An 18,474-nucleotide genomic window follows, 5' to 3' on the forward strand; every position below is an offset into this window, starting at 1 on the left:
TTACATGCCTTTTATGAATGGCATGAACTGAAGGATGGACACTCTATTTGCTTACATGGCTAGACAACTGAACTACTGCATCCAATGTGACAAACATGGATCTACATTCAAGAATTCCCACCGATCCTCCCCCCTCCTCCTCCAATGAAAACCTAAACCCTAAACCACCAACCCAAGCCCACTTCCGTTCCATCTCTAAATAGACAATTGCTTCCTTAGGCTTCCCACATTGAACGAACCCCGCAATCATCAAACATCCAAATTCCTTCCGAGCTATACGGGACCATTATATTAGAATTAGAATAGAGGAACAAGGATCATTGAAATACCAACATAGATAGTTGAAAAGAAATTTGTTCTTATACAACAATCTTGGGATAGTCCATAATAATTTAGTATTTCATTCAACTATGTCACGACTATGGAAAACTTGGGGATTATTTGAAAGTAGAGATATATGTCTGCATGTATGCTAGTTTTCCCCTTGAAGTAGTCACGCATGTTACCCTCTGGTCTCGTTGCGTAATTTGCGTTGGTGATCTACAGTAATTGAACATTATTCCATGAGGGTGCAACAATGAAATATCTGGGTGTAAATTGATAACTTCCACATATTAAGCAAAAATATTTAATGCATATATAATAATAGTCAACAACATACCCAATAATACCTGCTATCGAGCCTCCGCATATGCACCAAAAAAGTTGTCTGTTTCAAGCAAAAATAAATGTCATTCATTCATCAATATGTAACATTAATTCACACGTTTTTGGATTGATTGTGATAAATAGAACTAGTTTATATGCATAATCAAGCAGGCATAGCAAACCTAGGTAATGATATAATCTTATTGGCTTTTGATTATCAACAAGAAGATAACATTCTTCCAACCACATGTCATTGCTGGAATTAACTGAAACTTCTACTTGGAAATATCTCATAACACCGGCATCATCTGCTTCCAACGATAGATCATAAGAAGAAATATATCGTGGTGACTCAGAATCTTTCCTCACTACCACCCTCAGCACTCTCACAGACTGCAATTGGATATTCTACAAGAGAAGCCAAATCATTAGACAGATATTAAATATGTCAATGATAATTAATCCACAAAACCATTTGCTTCTTAGGAACAACTAAATCTTGTATATATTGTAGGAAAGCATATGTACTAAAGAAAAATTAAGAAAAAAGAAAAAAAGAAACTCTTTTCTTCCTCAACTCTTCGGTGGCAAAACGAGCAGGTCCTAGTCCTCCAAAATCCAAATGAGAATAAACTGGCTGTGAATTGAATCATGAGTCTATATCAACACTTGATATTTGAATTGAATTGCAATGAATATGAAGGAAATAACTAACATAATTAATATACACCAACTTTTTCATAAGCGATCCATGAAGAAAAGGGTTTCTTTTTTGATCCGCTTTGTTTTGATCATGGACGACCCCATAATAATCAAAAGGATGATGAGGAGAGGAACAAACAGTAGGAGAGCTCCCAGCCATGGTAAGTCTTTCATTGTTGTGAATAAATCTACTCCTACCCAGCTTTCCAAGCACAGAACGATAACAGCCATGGCCTGTAATTAAGTAGGCATCAATGAAAAATATATTAGGAATAAATCTCCCAATTACACTAGGATCTTGCTAACATAATGCATATATAATAATAGTCAACAGCGTAATCAAGCAGGCATAGCATACCTAGGTGATGATATAATCTTATTGGTTTTTTATTATCAACGAGAAGATAAAATTCTTCCAACCACATGTCATCGCTGGAATTAACTGAAAATTCTACTTCGAAATATCTCATAATACTGGCATCATTTGCCTCCAACAGTAGATCATAGGAAGAAACATATCGTGGAGACTTAGAATTTGAATATAGGAGCTCATGAGGTAATTGAATGCTGTTTGCCAATTGTTTTATTTTTCTTTTAATACAACTGTAGTGTTTGTGGTTTCTGACCTCATGGTTTTTTTTCAAGGTTTTGAACATGCTTCTGCGCTCATTAGTATCAAAGAAACCTCTGTCCGAAACTATACCGAAGCATAATCCTGTACCAAATCCGAATTTGAGCCTTTTAAATCTGGATCAACTAATATTGACACGTATTGAATCTCTACTGCTTGGAGACATGATGGATGCGGAGGTAGAAGAAAAGATTGTTGTTAAGCTGATAATTAGGGTATCGAAGAATATTTGTAGCGGACTCATAGTCATGGGTTCAATTGCTAGTAGAGATTTCTTTATGCAGAATATTTAATGAACGTTTGTCTCATGAATTACCTGCTGTATGTAATAATAATGCAGGCTTTGTTTTTCTTCTAGAGAAAAAAGAAAAAAAGAGGAGAAGCGAAGTTGTAAAAAACTATGAATTCTTTAAGGATGATATGTGCACTCATATATGTGTTTCTTGCTCTAGCTCCCTCCTTCCTCCTTATCTTCTCTCTCTTTCTTTTCTTATCACCCACGACCAAAAAGAGAAAGGTCTCTCAATGTGTGTGAACTGAACGCGTAAACCCTAAAGAGAAAGGTCTCTCAATCAGTCTCACACTATTAAAACGTCGCCACTTCACGTATTCTAAAAACCAAAACGGCAGCACTTAAACCACAGTATGCCCAAGCCCATTATTAATTAACGAGAGAGACCCTCACTTGTATTTTGTTTTGAACAAAATGCAAGGCCCATCACAAATATTTGGTTTTGGGATTTAGGGTTTTAGGGTATTAATTATATCTATACAGAGTTTGAGGGGAGGGGAGGGGAGGAGAGGAGAGGAAAGGCTTATGGCAACATTTGCCATTCGGTCCTGTGTTGGAAAGTTTGGGAGTAAATATTCTTTATATATCATGATTTGATTTGGTTTGAGATTGGGGATTAGGGTTTTGGAGAAGAGGAGAGGCATATGGCAACAGCTATTCGGTCTGCGGTTGGAAAGTTGGGGAGTAAATATTCTTCACGTTGTCATAGCAATGGAAGAATAGTAGCAAACATGGTTAGGGTTGGGGATTTTCAAATTAGGAGCGCAGTAGTCAACAACTACAATATTGATCGTGATGTCTTGTTTTCAACTTCAAAGCCTTCTTCTTCTTATGGTTATTCCTCTCGCCATCCTTTTCTTTTTGGCAACTATCACAAGAAACCTCCGCCTGTTCTTCATCTGCAATATTGTTCCGATTTTGAAGAGGTGGTACTATTAACTTTTGCATCTAATTCTTAACAATCTTTCACGGGTTTTTTGCAAATTCTCAAATTTAAAAATGATATACAGTTTTTCCTGTATGTGCGTATTAATTTTCTGTGCTTGTTGAACAGCCATGTGGTGGATTTACTCCATGTCCCTGTTTTATTGATGATCCTGATACTATATCTCCTACCCGTTTCGCCGTGAAAGAGTATAACAAGCAAAAGGTTTGAAGACATATATGCTCTATTAAGAATTTAATATTAAGTATTGATTAAGGACTTGTTATCTCAGTTATTGAATCGCATGTATGTTACATCTTAAAAATATATTTAACCCGCTGACATGTAATGAATAACTACGGTTAGAAGTGCTTAAACCAAAGCTCCATAATGTTCTCCCTTCTGTTTTAGAATGCCCAACTGCAATTTGTCAGAGTTTTGAAGGCATGGCACGAGAGGCGTGGTCCTTATATGTTGTATTATCTAACATTGGAGGCAGTTGATGTGGGCGTGGTTAAAGTTTACCAAGCATTCGTTGATGTATTTTGCTACAAAACGATGGAGCTAAACTTGTTTGGTCTTCTTAATGTTGATAACGGGAGTTTGTTAAAATTATTTTTTAAGAGACCCACAACACCTGATGATGTACTATATGATTGTACAGGTAACAATTTTATACTGTCCTACTTTGATTATTAATCATTACAAATTTAACCATATATTAATTTGTAAAATGCAATTATGCTTATACATTCTGTTTATGATTCATATGCACTGAGATTGTCATTTCCACAGACCAAAAATGCATGAAGGCGGCTCCAAGAAAGACAAACAGCAGAAATTGTGTTGAGGAAGAGATACTAAGCACCTTACTACACGTGTAACATGTAGCCTCTTCAATAAAATTATTGACCAAGAATTGATTGAGATTTTGTAAAAGGTTTGGCTTGAGGTTATTTTATCTGCATCGATCCAAAGCTTATACTTCATATATCTGGTCAAAATCCGAAATCAATATATAGTAAATAATATTGTTTTTATCCAGTAACATGAGAGAATTTTCGTATTAGAAAAAAAAAAGAGAGAGAGACAGACAGACAATTTCTTTCAGGAAAAAACTTGGCTCTTTAAAATTGTGAGAGCTCTTAATTGAACTTGGCTTTTAGACGCGTGCACACCCGTGTTTAAATAAAACCATAATCTAGGTGATTATAGTTGAACTCTTAGTTGTTCCGCTCACTCTCTCATGTTATAAAAGATACTTAAATATGTTTGAGGTGAGTGAATGAGCCCTTGGAGAAAGCTTGAATTTGCTTAGAGTTAGGTTACATATGCATTTTGCCTGATATTCAAGTCATGCCATAAAAGAAGTACAATTACATCTTGTCTGATGCTTGCTACACTACAATTGATAATTATACTGTAACTTAGCTTGTAATGGTAGCAAATGTATCAAAAAGTTGTACTGAAATATAATAAAACTTTCATGTTCCAAGAAACACAATGTTCTTGTTCTCCAATAAAACAGTTACCCCAGCAAGGGCCATTGCAAAATCAATTGTAAGTTTAATATGCCGATGCCTGCATTTTTCAGTGTTAATGAACTGGTGCCTGTATAAACTCTTCCTTGATAGTAGAATGAGATATTTTATACCTGGAACTGCAGGTCTATTTGCTAAAGCCTGGTAGCTCGGCACAGGAGCACTTTGAAAAATTGGTCAACCTCTTAGAACAGTTTGTATACTCAAATACTCAATGTTATATTGGTTAAAAGCATGGTACTTGTTCTGAACATCTATTATCGATTCATTACCGGTTTTTGTTTTTGTAGATATTACCATCCTTCTAATGGTGGTCGTTGGACTTATGCATTAGAACGTTTTCTGCTCTATTTGGTAGTTTCATTCCAGAAGAGCCTACAGCATGAACAACTGTAAGAATCTGTTTGCATGATATGGCATCTGTTCTTTGTATGCTTGAGCCTATTTTATCCTCTTTCCACTGAATTACTCTTTTTACAGAAAACATAGGTAAAAATATTCAGGGTGACCAGTATCTAGGAAGATCAGAAAGGATTTTCTTTGTCAATGTGGTGCTGAAGTTAATTGATCGTGGTCAATATAGCAAGAATGAACATCTTTCTGAGACAGTTGCTGCCGCAACTTCAATTGATCGTGGTCAATAGACAATTGCTTCCTTAGGCTTCCCACATTGAACGAACCCCGCAATCATCAAACATCCAAATTCCTTCCGAGCTATACGTGACCATTATATTAGAATTAGAATAGAGGAACAAGGATCATTGAAATACCAACATAGATAGTTGAAAAGATATTTGTTCTTATACAACAATCTTAAGGAGTATAGTCCATAATAATTTAGTATTTCATTCAACTACCTTACGACTATAGAAAACTTGGGGATTATTTGAAAGTAGAGATATATGTCTGCATGTATGCTAGTTTTCCCCTTGAAGTAGTCACGCACGTTACCCTCTGGTGTCGTTGCGTAATTTGCGTTGGTGATCTACAGTAATTGAACATTATTCCATGAGGGTGCAACAATGAAATATTTGGGTGTAAATTGATAAATAAATAATAACTTCCACATACTAAGCAAACATATTTAATGCATATATAATAATAGTCAACAACGTACCCAATAATACCTGCTGTCGAGCCTCCGCATATGCACCAAAAAAGTTGTCTGTTTCAAGCAAAAATAAATTCCATTCATTCATCAATATGTAACATTAATTCACACGTTTTTGGATTGATTGTGATAAATAGAACTAGTTTAGATGCATAATCAAGCAGGCATAGCAAACCTAGGTAATGATATAATCTTATTGGCTTTTGATTATCAACGAGAAGATAACATTCTTCCAACCACATGTCATTGCTGGAATTAACCGAAACTTCTACTTCGAAATATCTCATAACACCGGCATCATCTGCCTCCAACGATAGATCATAGGAAGAAATATATCGTGGTGACTCATAATCTTTCATCACTACCACCCTCAGCACTCTCACAGACTGTAGTTTAATATTCTATAAGAGAAGCCAAATCATTAGATAGATATTAAATATGTCAATGATAATTAATCCACAAAACCATTAGCTTCTTAGGAACAACTAAATCTTGTATATATTGTAGGAAAGCATATGTACTAAAGAAAAATTAAGGAAAAAGAAAAAAAGAAACCCTTTTCTTCCTCAACTCTTCGGTGGCGAAACGAGCAGGTCCTAGTCCTCCAAAATCCAAATGATGAGAATAAACTGGCTGTGAATTGAATCATGAGTCTATATCAACACTTGATATTTGAATTGAATTGCAATGAATATGAAGGAAATAACTAACATAATTAATATACACCACCTTTTTCATAAGCGATCCATGAAGAAAAGGGTTTCTTTTTTGATCATGGACGACCCCATAATAATCAAAAGGATGATGAGGAGAGGAACAAACAGTAGGAGAACTCCCAGCCATGGTAAGTCTTTCATTGTTGTGAATAAATCTACTCCTACCCAGCTTTCCAAGCACAGAACGAACAGCCATGGCCTGTAATTAAGTTGACATCAATGAAAATCTAATAATACAGATAATAGAAACGATTATGAGCACATCTTCCTGGCCGTTCGGTCCTAAATAATGCCATTGTCCATGGCCTCTAACAAAACCAAAAAGGGGGGTTCCTTACCTAAAGAGAAAAGGAGTGTGTGTATGTGTCTGAACGGAAAGCGTAAACCCTGAATAGAAAGATCTCTCATAGAAGAAATAAGAAGATAGAGGAAACGTGCATGGAGGCCATTGAAAGGGTTGAGAAACCGCGTGGAAACAAAAAGATAGAGGAAATCAATTGCAAAATTTTCTCCGGTGATTACTAATTACTGATAGAGAGACTATAGTGTCGTTTGGTTGTGGAAAAAAATAATTAAAAGGGATAATAATGACATGCATTAAAATAAGAGATGGCGATAAGCACGGATTTTGAAACTAACCCCAGAAAGACTTCCCACTTTGCAAGGTTTCTTGCCCTTTCTCCCTCTCCTTGTTAGGGTAGGAAAATCCCAAAAAGATTTCATCCCAAAAAGAAAAATTAGAGAAATAATTAATTAATTAATTAGTGCTCATAATAAGTGTGTCTCATAATAAGAAAAGTTGGATTAGTGTGTCTCATAATAAGTTCTTATTCTAGTGTTCAATTTTGCGTAATACACTAAGTATAAAGAATTGTATTTTCTCTTTTTACAAATTGACACAATACAAAGATATTACTTTAATTTATAGCAATATATTGATAATATAAGTAGCCAATTTATGACGAATTTTACAATGTTACGTTATGTGTGAAAATTCAACACAATGCACCGAACAAGCACACAAAAATACTAATGAATATGGAATTATGATACACACTATGTCTATTTAAATCGAGTAGCATATTCCTCAAATATTTTCGATTGGGATTAAAATTAAAAGATTTGCAATGCCTTTCTATGAGTCATGTGCTTAACATCCATGAACACCTATTTTAGAGGAAGATATAGACAAAATTATGGTATAGTTTTTATTTAAAAGGGCAGACATTGGCAATTTGGCATGACCTCAAGCACTTAATTTACCTACCACGAAAGGGACTTTATAATTGTTTTCATATTTGAAATGGACTAGCTTGTAAGATTGAGCATGAAAGCTGCCTCGTTATGGAATTTTGATTATTTGCAGAAGGAATTAATCCATTTATCACACCTTTTTTCCGAACTCTAATAATATTCAAACAGATTATATATTTTTATGCCCAACTGGGAAACATAAACTGAGTTTTGATTGGCATAAAGTGTTGTTTAGTCAATCCTTAAATAATATTACTAATTTAATTACGCGTTCATGAAACTCCAAACTCAACTTTTTGCTCTCAAATTTCCTCATAACCGTCTAACATAAGCAAAAACTGGGATAATAACCTTTTTAATTAAGAAAAAAACACTGTGATTAGAGATAATATATTGTAGCCATGAAAATTATGAATCCATCCATCTAATATCAACCAATAACCAATTAAGCATAAAAATAAAAAAAATAAAAAAACTAATTAGAACATGACAAGTACTAAATTATCAACCCATCAATTTTAAAGAATATTTTTTTTATTTTTATAATCATGTTACAAAGGAAGAACCAAATTATTGTTAGAAGAATACTTGCGTCTATGATTCGTGTGAAGAATGGAGTCACGAAGATAATGGTTGAAAGTAAATAAATATACCATATGGTATGTTCTATTTTTGTAAATGGCACTGTCCTCCCAACATAGAACATACCATGTCCATGTATCCTATTTTTCCCTTGAAGTTCTAATTTGAAAATCATGTATGTCATAAAAGTTTTCAAGCCTAAATAAAAGGTAATTATTATTTAATAGATTGCAAGTTTAGCATATCTTTTTGGCTTTGATAGAGAAAATGTGTGAAATGATTCATTACCTTGATTTGGATAAACTCTTGAATGATGGTTAGTCATCAATTCTCATTTTCTCGGGAGTTTATTCAAAGTAATGAATTCCTTCACACAATTTTCTCCATCCAAATTAAGAAAAGATATGCCAAGCTTAGCTTGTAATCTTTTAATTTGTAAGCGTGAAATATTTTAATGATATACAAGGATTTAAATAAGGGAGATTCACTATTATACCCAATATGGGGCCCAAAATTATAAAAATACCCTATATAAAATGGACTTTAGAAACACACCCAAAGTCCATTTACAACATAACAAAAAAGCTTTTAACTTCTTATAAATTACAAAACTGCCATCAATTTCTTAAAACAAGCCCAACCCCAAAATCTCATAAAAATACCCAAAGCACTCAGTAGGGCATCAAAGTAATTTAATAATCAATATTAAATTTAATAAGGCTAGCTATCATTTTTTGGGTTTTTTTTGGGTTTGTTTATAGGAATTCAATTGTGTAGGGTTTATTTATAATATTAGTGCTAGAAATGGGTATATCACTAAATATCTCTTTAAATAAAACTTTGTGACCTATAGAGAAAACCATTGACACAAAAAATCCTATGTACCAAAGTAATGAATTCTTTTCTCTATCACAACCAATATCTTTCACGCTTTTTTATATATATCAAATTCAAAACCAATATAATAGACTTTGTTCTATCAAAATAAAAGAGTTTAAGAGCTGTTAATTGGTTAGATAATGCATAAGCCCAATTTTAAAATCATTGCTCGTAAAATCCCACTCACAGTGACATACATACATTTAGGATTAGCCTTTTTTATAATTTTTTTTAGTATAAACGATGGTCTAAATTACAGGAGAGGGGAGTTTCTCACATACACACAACCAAAATGGCATGGAGGTTCGAACTCAAAACTCTGCCCTTTACAACTGGGCTAAACCCCATTGGTTATAGGTTTGTTTAACTTGCCTTAAAATTGACCAAACAAAAAACTTGCCATAAACATGGGATTAAAAGTTAAAACTGAGGGGTAAAATTGGAAACGTGCATGGAGAGACTTCCCACTTCGCAAGGTTTCTTGCCCTTTCTCCCTCTCTCCTTGTTAGGATAGGAAAATCCCAAAAAGATTTCATCCCAGAAAAAAAAGAATCAGAGAAATGATTATTTAATTAATTAATTAGTGCTTACAAATGGTAATATTACAAGAAAATAATAATAATTTTTGGATTTTGAAGTCTAAATTTTGTGAAAATTTGAGAGATATCGGGTTGTTTCGCCTGGAGTATCTTCCAAGGAAAACCTCAAAATCAATAAGCAAAATAAAAAATGGAAAGGAAAAAAAATCTAAAAAGCCTTAATCTTTGGGGCAGGTTGGTGGTGGGTAGAAATTATATAGTTGTGTTTTAGTGCCTCCTAAATAGTCGTAGTGAGTGGCACACTTCACACTAAACAGTAATTAGTTCTGTTTGGAGCCTTGAAGTCTTTGAGTCTTGTGACTCAAAATTTTATGAGAATTCGGAGCTTCTGAAAGTACTTATTTTGAGTCAGTGACTCAAAATTCTCATAAAATTTTGTGTGAATTATAGGCCGGACAGTCGATTTCCCACTAATCAAAACTCACAAAAGAGCAGTTAAAAAACAAATAAGAATATTAATTATAAAGCTAATTAAATTAATAATATCAGTATTAGTATTAATCATCCTATAACAATTTGGTGACGTAAAAGACCAAAGGCCTAGCCAACTACTGCCGAATTTGGAAATCCCCTATCTTTTAGTTAGACATGGCAATATCATACACTACACGATAACACGACATGAATTCGCAAAAAAAATTCATTATTCGGGTCTGTGTTATCGTGTCGTGTTGCTATTGTGTCAACCCGTTAGCCACACGATTCATGTTGCATAAATTCGCAAATACCCGTTAACCTGTTAAGCTCAGGGGCATTTTTTGTAAATTTAACTCTTTCTTTTTTCTTTTCTTTTTCTTTTTTTTCTTCTTCTCTTTCTTCTCTTTTGTCTCTTCCTCCCCTATTCCACCAATAATTTAACAGAAAATTAGATAGAACATAGAGGATTTAGACGGCATGGCACGGGGACATTGGCGAAAAAAAATAAAAATTATATGCTTGATTTTCTGAAAGAAAAAAAAAGATAAGTGATGAATTGAAAATTAGTTACAAGTTCCATGAATATTGTTTAACTAGTTTACCCTTTTTGTACAGTTTGAAACACTGAGTGCCACATATTTATGATATCCAATTAAATTGAACATTAACTCGGGACTCACGTATTGTAGTCAAGCTCGCATGCCCTATGATATGTATAGATAAATTACATTAAAGTACTCCATGAACGACTTGTGTACTGCAGCCACTCGCATATGTATTACTCCATTAGTTATGTTTCTGTGGTTACTTTTGTTAATAAATATGAATAATTCTATGGACCTCATGCAGAATAGCAAAGCAGCTGATACAACTGCTGCTCAAGCAAGAAAAGAAAAAGACATCCAAGGTATTCCTTGGGATAGATTTAGCATTACTAGAGAAAAATACTGGCAAACTAGGTTAGAACAATACAAGAATTATGAAAACATTCCTAATTTCGGAGAAGGGTCAGGGAAGGTAAAGATTACTGTTTTCAGTTTCTTTTAGACGTTATCAAATTTATTCAGTGATGTGGAAGTGTCAATTTTTTCGACTACTAAGAGTAACTTGATCGTGATTCTTTTCTCTTTGGCAAACAGGATGGCAAAGATACAAAGAAAGGATCTTTATATTATGAGTTTAGAAGAAATGTTTGATCAGTGAAATCAACCATTCTTCATTTCCAAGTGTGCTGAGGGCAAGTCTGCCTTATTGGCTATTTTCTGCATATTGTGAATCTTTCGATGAATTCTTGTCACACTACAACAACAGCTATATTCTACCTCATGGATTGATTACTTACTAGGTTAATTACCTCGTATAAATTAGTTTTCGTTACTCTTTTCACTCAAAGATGGTTTGTGCAAGTTTTGCAGGCAACATTATTTCTCCAATGAACTTGGAGACCCTTGGAGTTGTGGCGAGTAAGCACATAAAAACGACTGCACACCATAAAATTTCTACCACCCATCCACTCTGTTCATACATTCTTATTCATTTATTCTTTCCTCTATCTCAAAAAAAATAAAAAATAAAAAATAAAAAATAAAAAATAGTAACAAAAATGGTAATCCAAATTAAAGGCCCTGTTATATCGAGGATGAGGCCACGAAGAGATTTAATTGGCAGTTTGTTGGCTTCAAGTCAAAGTGCTTTGACTTGTAATTTCTTTAAATTTGGACCTTTCCGAGTGAGTTTTGGTTTATTATTATTTATTAATTTTAAAAATTTGAAGTTTTGTTTGTCTTGTTCCAAATGGGCTGGCAGTAGGGCTGGCACTTCTTATTGGAAAACCGTAAAATCGACCGAACTGGACTGAATTGAACCGGTCAGTTTGGCATTTGTTAATCAAGTTTTGGTTTTAGGTTTACAAATCGAATTGAACCGTAGCAAATTGTATCGATCACGATTGAGGAAATCCAAACCGACGGTTCACCGAACCAAATTAACATTCGTCAAACTAGCTTTCTTATTGAGTCTTTGTACAACAAGAATATTTAATAGTTTCCAAAGAGATTTATTGAAATATAATGGTAGAAACGAGAAAGAAATAGGGTATGTGATAGATAGTGATCTATATTATATAAAAAATTAGGGTTTTTAACCCTATCATCTTTTCAATTCCAGACCCTATTCTCATCTTCTTCTTTTCATTTTTCTCTCCAGTTGTCATCTTCTTCATCCCCCTCATGAGCTCATCTCCTTTTCTCCTCCTTCTCTCTCCTCTTTGCTGCAACCATTCGCCTTCAAAGTTCATCTCACCATCTCCTCTTCTCCTCCTCCTCCTCCATCTCCCTTCTTGTCTTCGCCACAACCACCCTTCTTCTTCTCCTCCTCTTCCCTCTCTCTCCTCTTCGCCGTTGTTACCGCCGACCTTCATCTTCATCTCCTCATTTTCTTTCTTCTCCTCCTCTTTTTCTCTATCTATCGATCTATCTCGTTCCTTACCGTCGCCAAACCATTCCGACCGATGGTTTCGGTTCAACCGAAATCCGATAAACCGACAATGTCAGCAGCGATTTCACTGTTGGGTATATAGGCCACCCTCGATCGGTTATCTGTTGGAGCCCATCAGGTCAGTTACCGAACGGATTCCACCCTTAGCTAGCAGTCTTGTAATCGTTTTGGCCCTTCTTGGTGTGGATAATGAAAAATGAAATGTGGCAAGCTTTGCATATAAATTCTAATCAACAAATTTCAATAACAATATTACAAATAAAAACAAATGTTTGTCTTTTTAGTCCACAACAAATTTCAACACCAATTGCGTAAAAGTAAAACATTGTGGGAAAAAGTGCTTAATTTAACATCGCCATAATCCATCATAGTGTGGACAGTGAATATAAGGTTGATGTCCATTGAATTGGAAGGGTTGGCTTTGGCTCCTATGGCCAAAACTCATGTGCAAACTTGAATCCTATGGGTTCTCGTTGCTCATGCAAATTCTATTTAACTATAGGGTATCTTGGACACCCAAAAATTTTATGGAAGGACATGTCTGACATGTGGGGAAGATGTTTGGAGTTGGTGCCATAATTGTGGATACAGTTAGGGATTCCACGTGATGTGTCTAACTGGCCATGTAATATTTAAGGGAAAACAATACTAGAGAGCCCAGAATTCTAGAGGAGAAACTTATGGAAAAAAAATATTTGTAAGGATACGCAAGGTTAAAAATGTGTTAGGCATTGGAAATGCCTTATGGGAGTCCACTTTCTAGATACTAGTCAGCCTATGTACTTTTACTTATGTTTTTGTAATAAGAGACGATATAAATATCACAGTGTGCTGGGCATTGGAGATGTCGCATGGAGTCCACTTCCTAATACTAGTCAGCTTATCCATTATTACTTATGTTTTTGTAATAAGAGACGATACTAAGATCACAATGTGCTGCGCATGGAGTCCACTTCCTGGATACTAGTCAGCCTATCTACTTTTACTTGTCTTTTTGAAATAAGAGAGGATAAAAAGAAAAGATGTCATATCATGCAAATAGATTCTTACAGTTTTTGGAATAACACTACAAAATAGAGTAGAAAATGAACGAATGCATCAGTGCTACAACAACCATTAGAAGGATGGTAATATCTACAAAAATCAATAATATATGTTCAGAACAAACGGCATGCTTTAAACAATATAACAATAAGAAGAAGAAAAAAAAAGTATCTAAGAGGTTGGCCATTCTCTAGAATAAAGAAAAACATGCAATATGTGTTGGTTTTTTGGTGGTCATGGAATCTGATTGGGTAAACTCGTTCACTCACCTCAGACATATGCAAATATTGCTGAAAATGTCCATTTCCAACTTCAACACTTGGGGGCTTCCTCCATTAACTTATCTTTGTTCCTCCTTTTCATCTCCTGGATTGAAAATTGCATGTATATTTTGTCAGACAATACAACTTCCGTTCCGTACACACAAAAAAGACACATGCCAACAAGTGTGTACGCACGTCCACATTCGTGGTTGCGTATGAATTTGATTAATATTATTTGATCCACTGGATCTAGCTCCTCATAACAATATCTCCCTTAACTACTACATCTTCCCAGGAGGAGGAGACAACAACATTTTTAAATTAAAAAAATTACCTGAATTGGATGAAATTCAAATCAAACTGACCAAATGACCATCGCAGCCATTGCACAATAGGCAAAGGTTTAAACTTTAGCAATAGAAATTGAAATTGGTTGAAAAAAAATCATTATCCTGAAGCAGATTGCATCCTGTCTCTGCGACAAATGAAGGTATCATCATCAATTTAGCCAAAAAGCTTGTGTCCTTCCCCCACATCTTGTAGATTTCATTGTGCTTGCCATGATTAATAGTCTCTGCTTCAAATTCATGGACCATGCCATCTATTTCAATTCCATTGCATCTTTCTCAAGCAAGGCTATCGATCACTTGGGTAACAATCAATTCTCTTCTCACAATATACAATCATGTGATTAGCACGTGAGAGGGGTGTTGTACTAAACCCCATTTTTTGGGGAGACAATATCTTACAACATTGTTGGTCAATTTCAATTGAAAATTAAAATAAATAAACACAACACCCAAATACATACAATACGAACAACAACAACAAAAGAGGGAAAAAGAAAAAAAACAAACAGTTCCAAGAGTTACACTAATCTTAGCTCCAATTTTATCAGCATATGCACGGATCCATTTCCCTTGGTCTAAAGCTCCCAAATGAGCACAGGCAGATAATGAGCTCACAAGGGTTGGCTCATTTGGAGAAACTTCGGAAACCCCCTATCTAATATAATTGTAATATTGTATAAATATGTGGTTAATATGTTATACTGTTTTCTTTTATAGTTCATTTGTCATGTTGAGACGTTAGTCTATGAAAACATTATAAATCCTAAAAAATTGACAATTTATTTGGTATTGGCTTCTTTTTTTTTATTACATTGGAAAGAAAGAAATTCTAGAGTTTCAATCCCGAGTGCCAAGCATGAGAAAGGAAGAGGGCCACAACCACTATAGTAACCCTTGTCAACTTTCAACATACTATTAAGAATGAATTTCTTTTCATTTTTCTTTTAACTGTGTTATATATTCCACTCATGATTTCGTCTTTTCCTTTTAACTGTGAAAAAATCCTACTCTAATACAACAAGCTTGCGCTTATAATGTTCTTACTCAAATATGAGTGTCAATTCCATTGCATCTTTCTCAACCAAGGGCAAGGCTATCAATCTCTAATTTTTAGTTGGCCTTCACTCTTCCAACATCTCTTTTAGCGATATGACGTGAGAGAGGTCTTGTATTTGGGTCAATTTGAATCGGAAAGCGAAGGAAATGGGGCATAAAAGCAATTGGGCTGGACCCTAAATTTTGGAATTTTTGACTGACTATTGGGGTTTTTGTATTTTGGGTGCAGCCGAAGTCCAAAAATAGAAAGCCAACATCTGTAGAAATATGTAACCGACTTTAAAATTGACACAAATCTGAAAATTAAAACAAATACATACAAATACGAACAACAACAGAAGAAAAAAGAGGAAGAAAAAAAACAAGCACGTCCTTTTCGCAAGGTTCCCTTCAACCTTTCTTTCTCATTCGCACGACAATCCGAAAACCAGTGGATAGAGATAAAATTTGCACACACTTTTTCTCCCCCCCACCCCCCCCTCCCTCCTAACTCCATCTCTATCTATCTTCTCTCTTCTCCTCCGATCTGAATTTCTTGGTTAGGGTTGGGATTCAATTTCTCAATTTGGGGATTTCCAGATCCGAACAGCAGCTCCTTCCAAACTTCTCAATTCCCGAAAATACGAGAGGTGAATTTTTCATTTTTATTATTGTTGTGTTCTTCTCTTTGCGTGAGTATCAATCTTCTTGTTATATATATATATATATTTTTTTTTTCCGATTGGTTTATTTTTTGTGTTCAATTCTTGGGTTTGTCTGTTTTGTCCTTGTTAACCCCCAATTTTCTTTTTCTTTTTTTGGCATTTTGTTAAGCTTGTTGATCGTCGTGTGGTGCGACAGTTTTCAGAATTCGTGCCTTTTGTTTTTTGTTCTTTTGATTTTTAATTTTTCGATTTTATGTGTCTTTTTAATTGATTTCTGAGTGCAACTACAATTTGGGATTCTTCACCTTTTCTACTTTCTAATTAGGGTTTTGGTAAAGAAATCTTTTTATTTGCCTGATGCATGTGTTAATTAACAACACATCTACAATCAATTTGCTCCAACCAGGGAGAATCATGAATTTTCATTTGCTTGTTTTATGTGCAATGGTGAGTATTTAAACTAGATTTTTTAGCTCAAGGGGAAGGAAGAAAATGGGAAGATAAAAATTAAAATTAAAATTAAGGAGCTGAGGGTTCTGTCAAGTTGATGCCTTCAAACTTATGTTTTGCTAATTGATGCCTTGAAAATTAGAGTTTCAATTTTTGGTACTAAGAAATAATTTTGCAATGCTGGTTATATTCCCCAATGAGCTACCTTTAGATGGTGTTATCAAGTGTTTTACTCCCTTCAAAGATCAAGGATGAGATTCGTGTTTGGGTGCTTGATTGTTACTTTTGACATTGAATTTTATATCAGCCTTTACAGACTCCTTTTTCTTGTATTGGACAGAACTTGTATTGCTATAGCCCATATCGGTCGGCGAGTTTTGTGCAGTTTGAGACACTGAGTGCCACATATTTATGATATCCAATTAAATTGAACATTAACTCAGGGACTCGCATATTGTAGTCAAGCTCGCATGCCCTGTGATATGTATAGATAAATTACATTAAGTACTCCTTGAACGACTTGTGTACCGCAGCCACTCCCATGTGTATTACTCCATTAGGCATGTTTCTGTTATTTAGTGGCGATCATTTTCTTGATTATCTTATTCCTAGTTTTTAGCAATGGCACAATAACATGAGTAATTAATTTGTTAACTTACTGGTTCAAACTTTTCACTTTTGTGTTTGCAAGGTTGATTTATTTTGCTTCTTTTCTGATTCTTAAGTAACTGGCTCGAATTCTATTGGTGCTAGTTGTGGCATTGTTAGGAAAAATATGTCCCATTACGCTGGATACGTGGAAGATGAATACGAAATGGAAGATGTAGATGATGATATGGATGACGAGTTTCGTGGTAGAGAAATGGGCGGCTCAGATTCTGATGTTGATGAATATGAGTACTTGGTTTGTGACATACCTATTGCTTTATGAGATATATGACATATTCACAGCTTCAGTAGATATTGTTATTTATAATATTACTCCTCTTTATGATATGGGTCTGTGTTCACATTATTAGAATTTTTTATGGGTGTCGTATGTTTCAAGTTTCTCTGTGGTTAGTTTTGTTAATAAATATGAATAATTCTATGAACCTCGTGCAGAATAGCAAAGCAGCTGATACAACTGCTGCTCAAGCAAGAAAAGGAAAAGACATCCAAGGTATTCCTTGGGATAGACTTAGCATTACTAGAGAAAAATACCGGCAAACTAGGTTAGAACAATACAAGAATTATGAAAACATTCCTAATTCTGGAGAAGGGTCAGGGAAGGTAAAGATTACTGTTTCCATTTTCTTTTAGACGTTATCAAATTGATTCAGTGATGTGGAATTGTCAGTTTTAACTACTAAGAGTAACTTGATCATGATTCTGTTCTCTTTGGCAAACAGGATGGCAAAGATACAAAGAAAGGATCTTTATATTATGAGTTCAGAAGAAATGCTAGATCAGTGAAATCAACCATTCTTCATTTCCAGGTGTGCTAAGGGCAAGTCTGCCTTCCTGTCTATTTTTTGCATATTGTGAATCTTTCGATGAAATTTTGTCACACTACAACAACAGCTATATTCTACCTCGTTGATTACTTACTAGGTTAATTACCTCGTATAAATTAGTTTTCGTTACTTTTTGCACTCAAAGATGGATTGTGCAACACTTGTTATCGACAGAGATGGAAAATTCAGGGGCAATAGTGTGATAATAATTACAATCCAACATTGAATTAAACAAGCTCACAGAACAACAGATTATTGAAATAGCTAGTTCTTGCACTGATAGAAAGAGTTTATGGGAGGTGCACCTAATATTCTTACCTATGCTGGTTGTTTGGCAAGCATTTCACCTGATTAGCCATCCCATTTAAAATGCATTAT

General features: G+C 34.7%; 1 protein-coding gene across 2 annotated transcripts; it reads left to right on the top strand.

Moving 5' to 3' along the window:
• The first annotated feature begins 15,853 nt into the window (after positions 1 to 15,853).
• LOC117630651 lies at positions 15,854 to 18,103 on the top strand. Of its 2 annotated transcripts, none has more exons than XM_034363350.1 (4): positions 15,854 to 16,135; positions 17,326 to 17,504; positions 17,705 to 17,872; positions 17,992 to 18,103. In XM_034363350.1, the coding sequence occupies exons 2-4, from the start codon at positions 17,376 to 17,378 to the stop codon at positions 18,085 to 18,087; spliced, it is 393 nt and encodes a 130-aa protein (XP_034219241.1). In that variant the 5' UTR covers positions 15,854 to 16,135; positions 17,326 to 17,375; the 3' UTR covers positions 18,088 to 18,103. The 2 variants fall into 2 exon arrangements, with proteins under 2 accessions (XP_034219241.1, XP_034219240.1); XM_034363349.1 differs by having other exon boundaries at positions 15,856 to 16,135; positions 17,354 to 17,504.
• The last annotated feature ends 371 nt before the right edge of the window (positions 18,104 to 18,474 follow it).

The sequence above is a fragment of the Prunus dulcis genome, chromosome 6 (assembly GCF_902201215.1).
Source record: "Prunus dulcis chromosome 6, ALMONDv2, whole genome shotgun sequence".
Lineage (NCBI taxonomy): Eukaryota > Viridiplantae > Streptophyta > Magnoliopsida > Rosales > Rosaceae > Prunus > Prunus dulcis.

Bases quoted from the DNA above. Each gene is read 5' to 3' on its own strand.
- LOC117630651 (XM_034363350.1), top strand. From the start codon at position 17,376: ATGTCCCATTACGCTGGATACGTGGAAGATGAATACGAAATGGAAGAT. The intron at 17,505-17,704 runs GTTTGTGACATA...AACCTCGTGCAG, and splicing joins TTGATGAATATGAGTACTTG to AATAGCAAAGCAGCTGATAC. The intron at 17,873-17,991 runs GTAAAGATTACT...TTTGGCAAACAG, and splicing joins CTGGAGAAGGGTCAGGGAAG to GATGGCAAAGATACAAAGAA.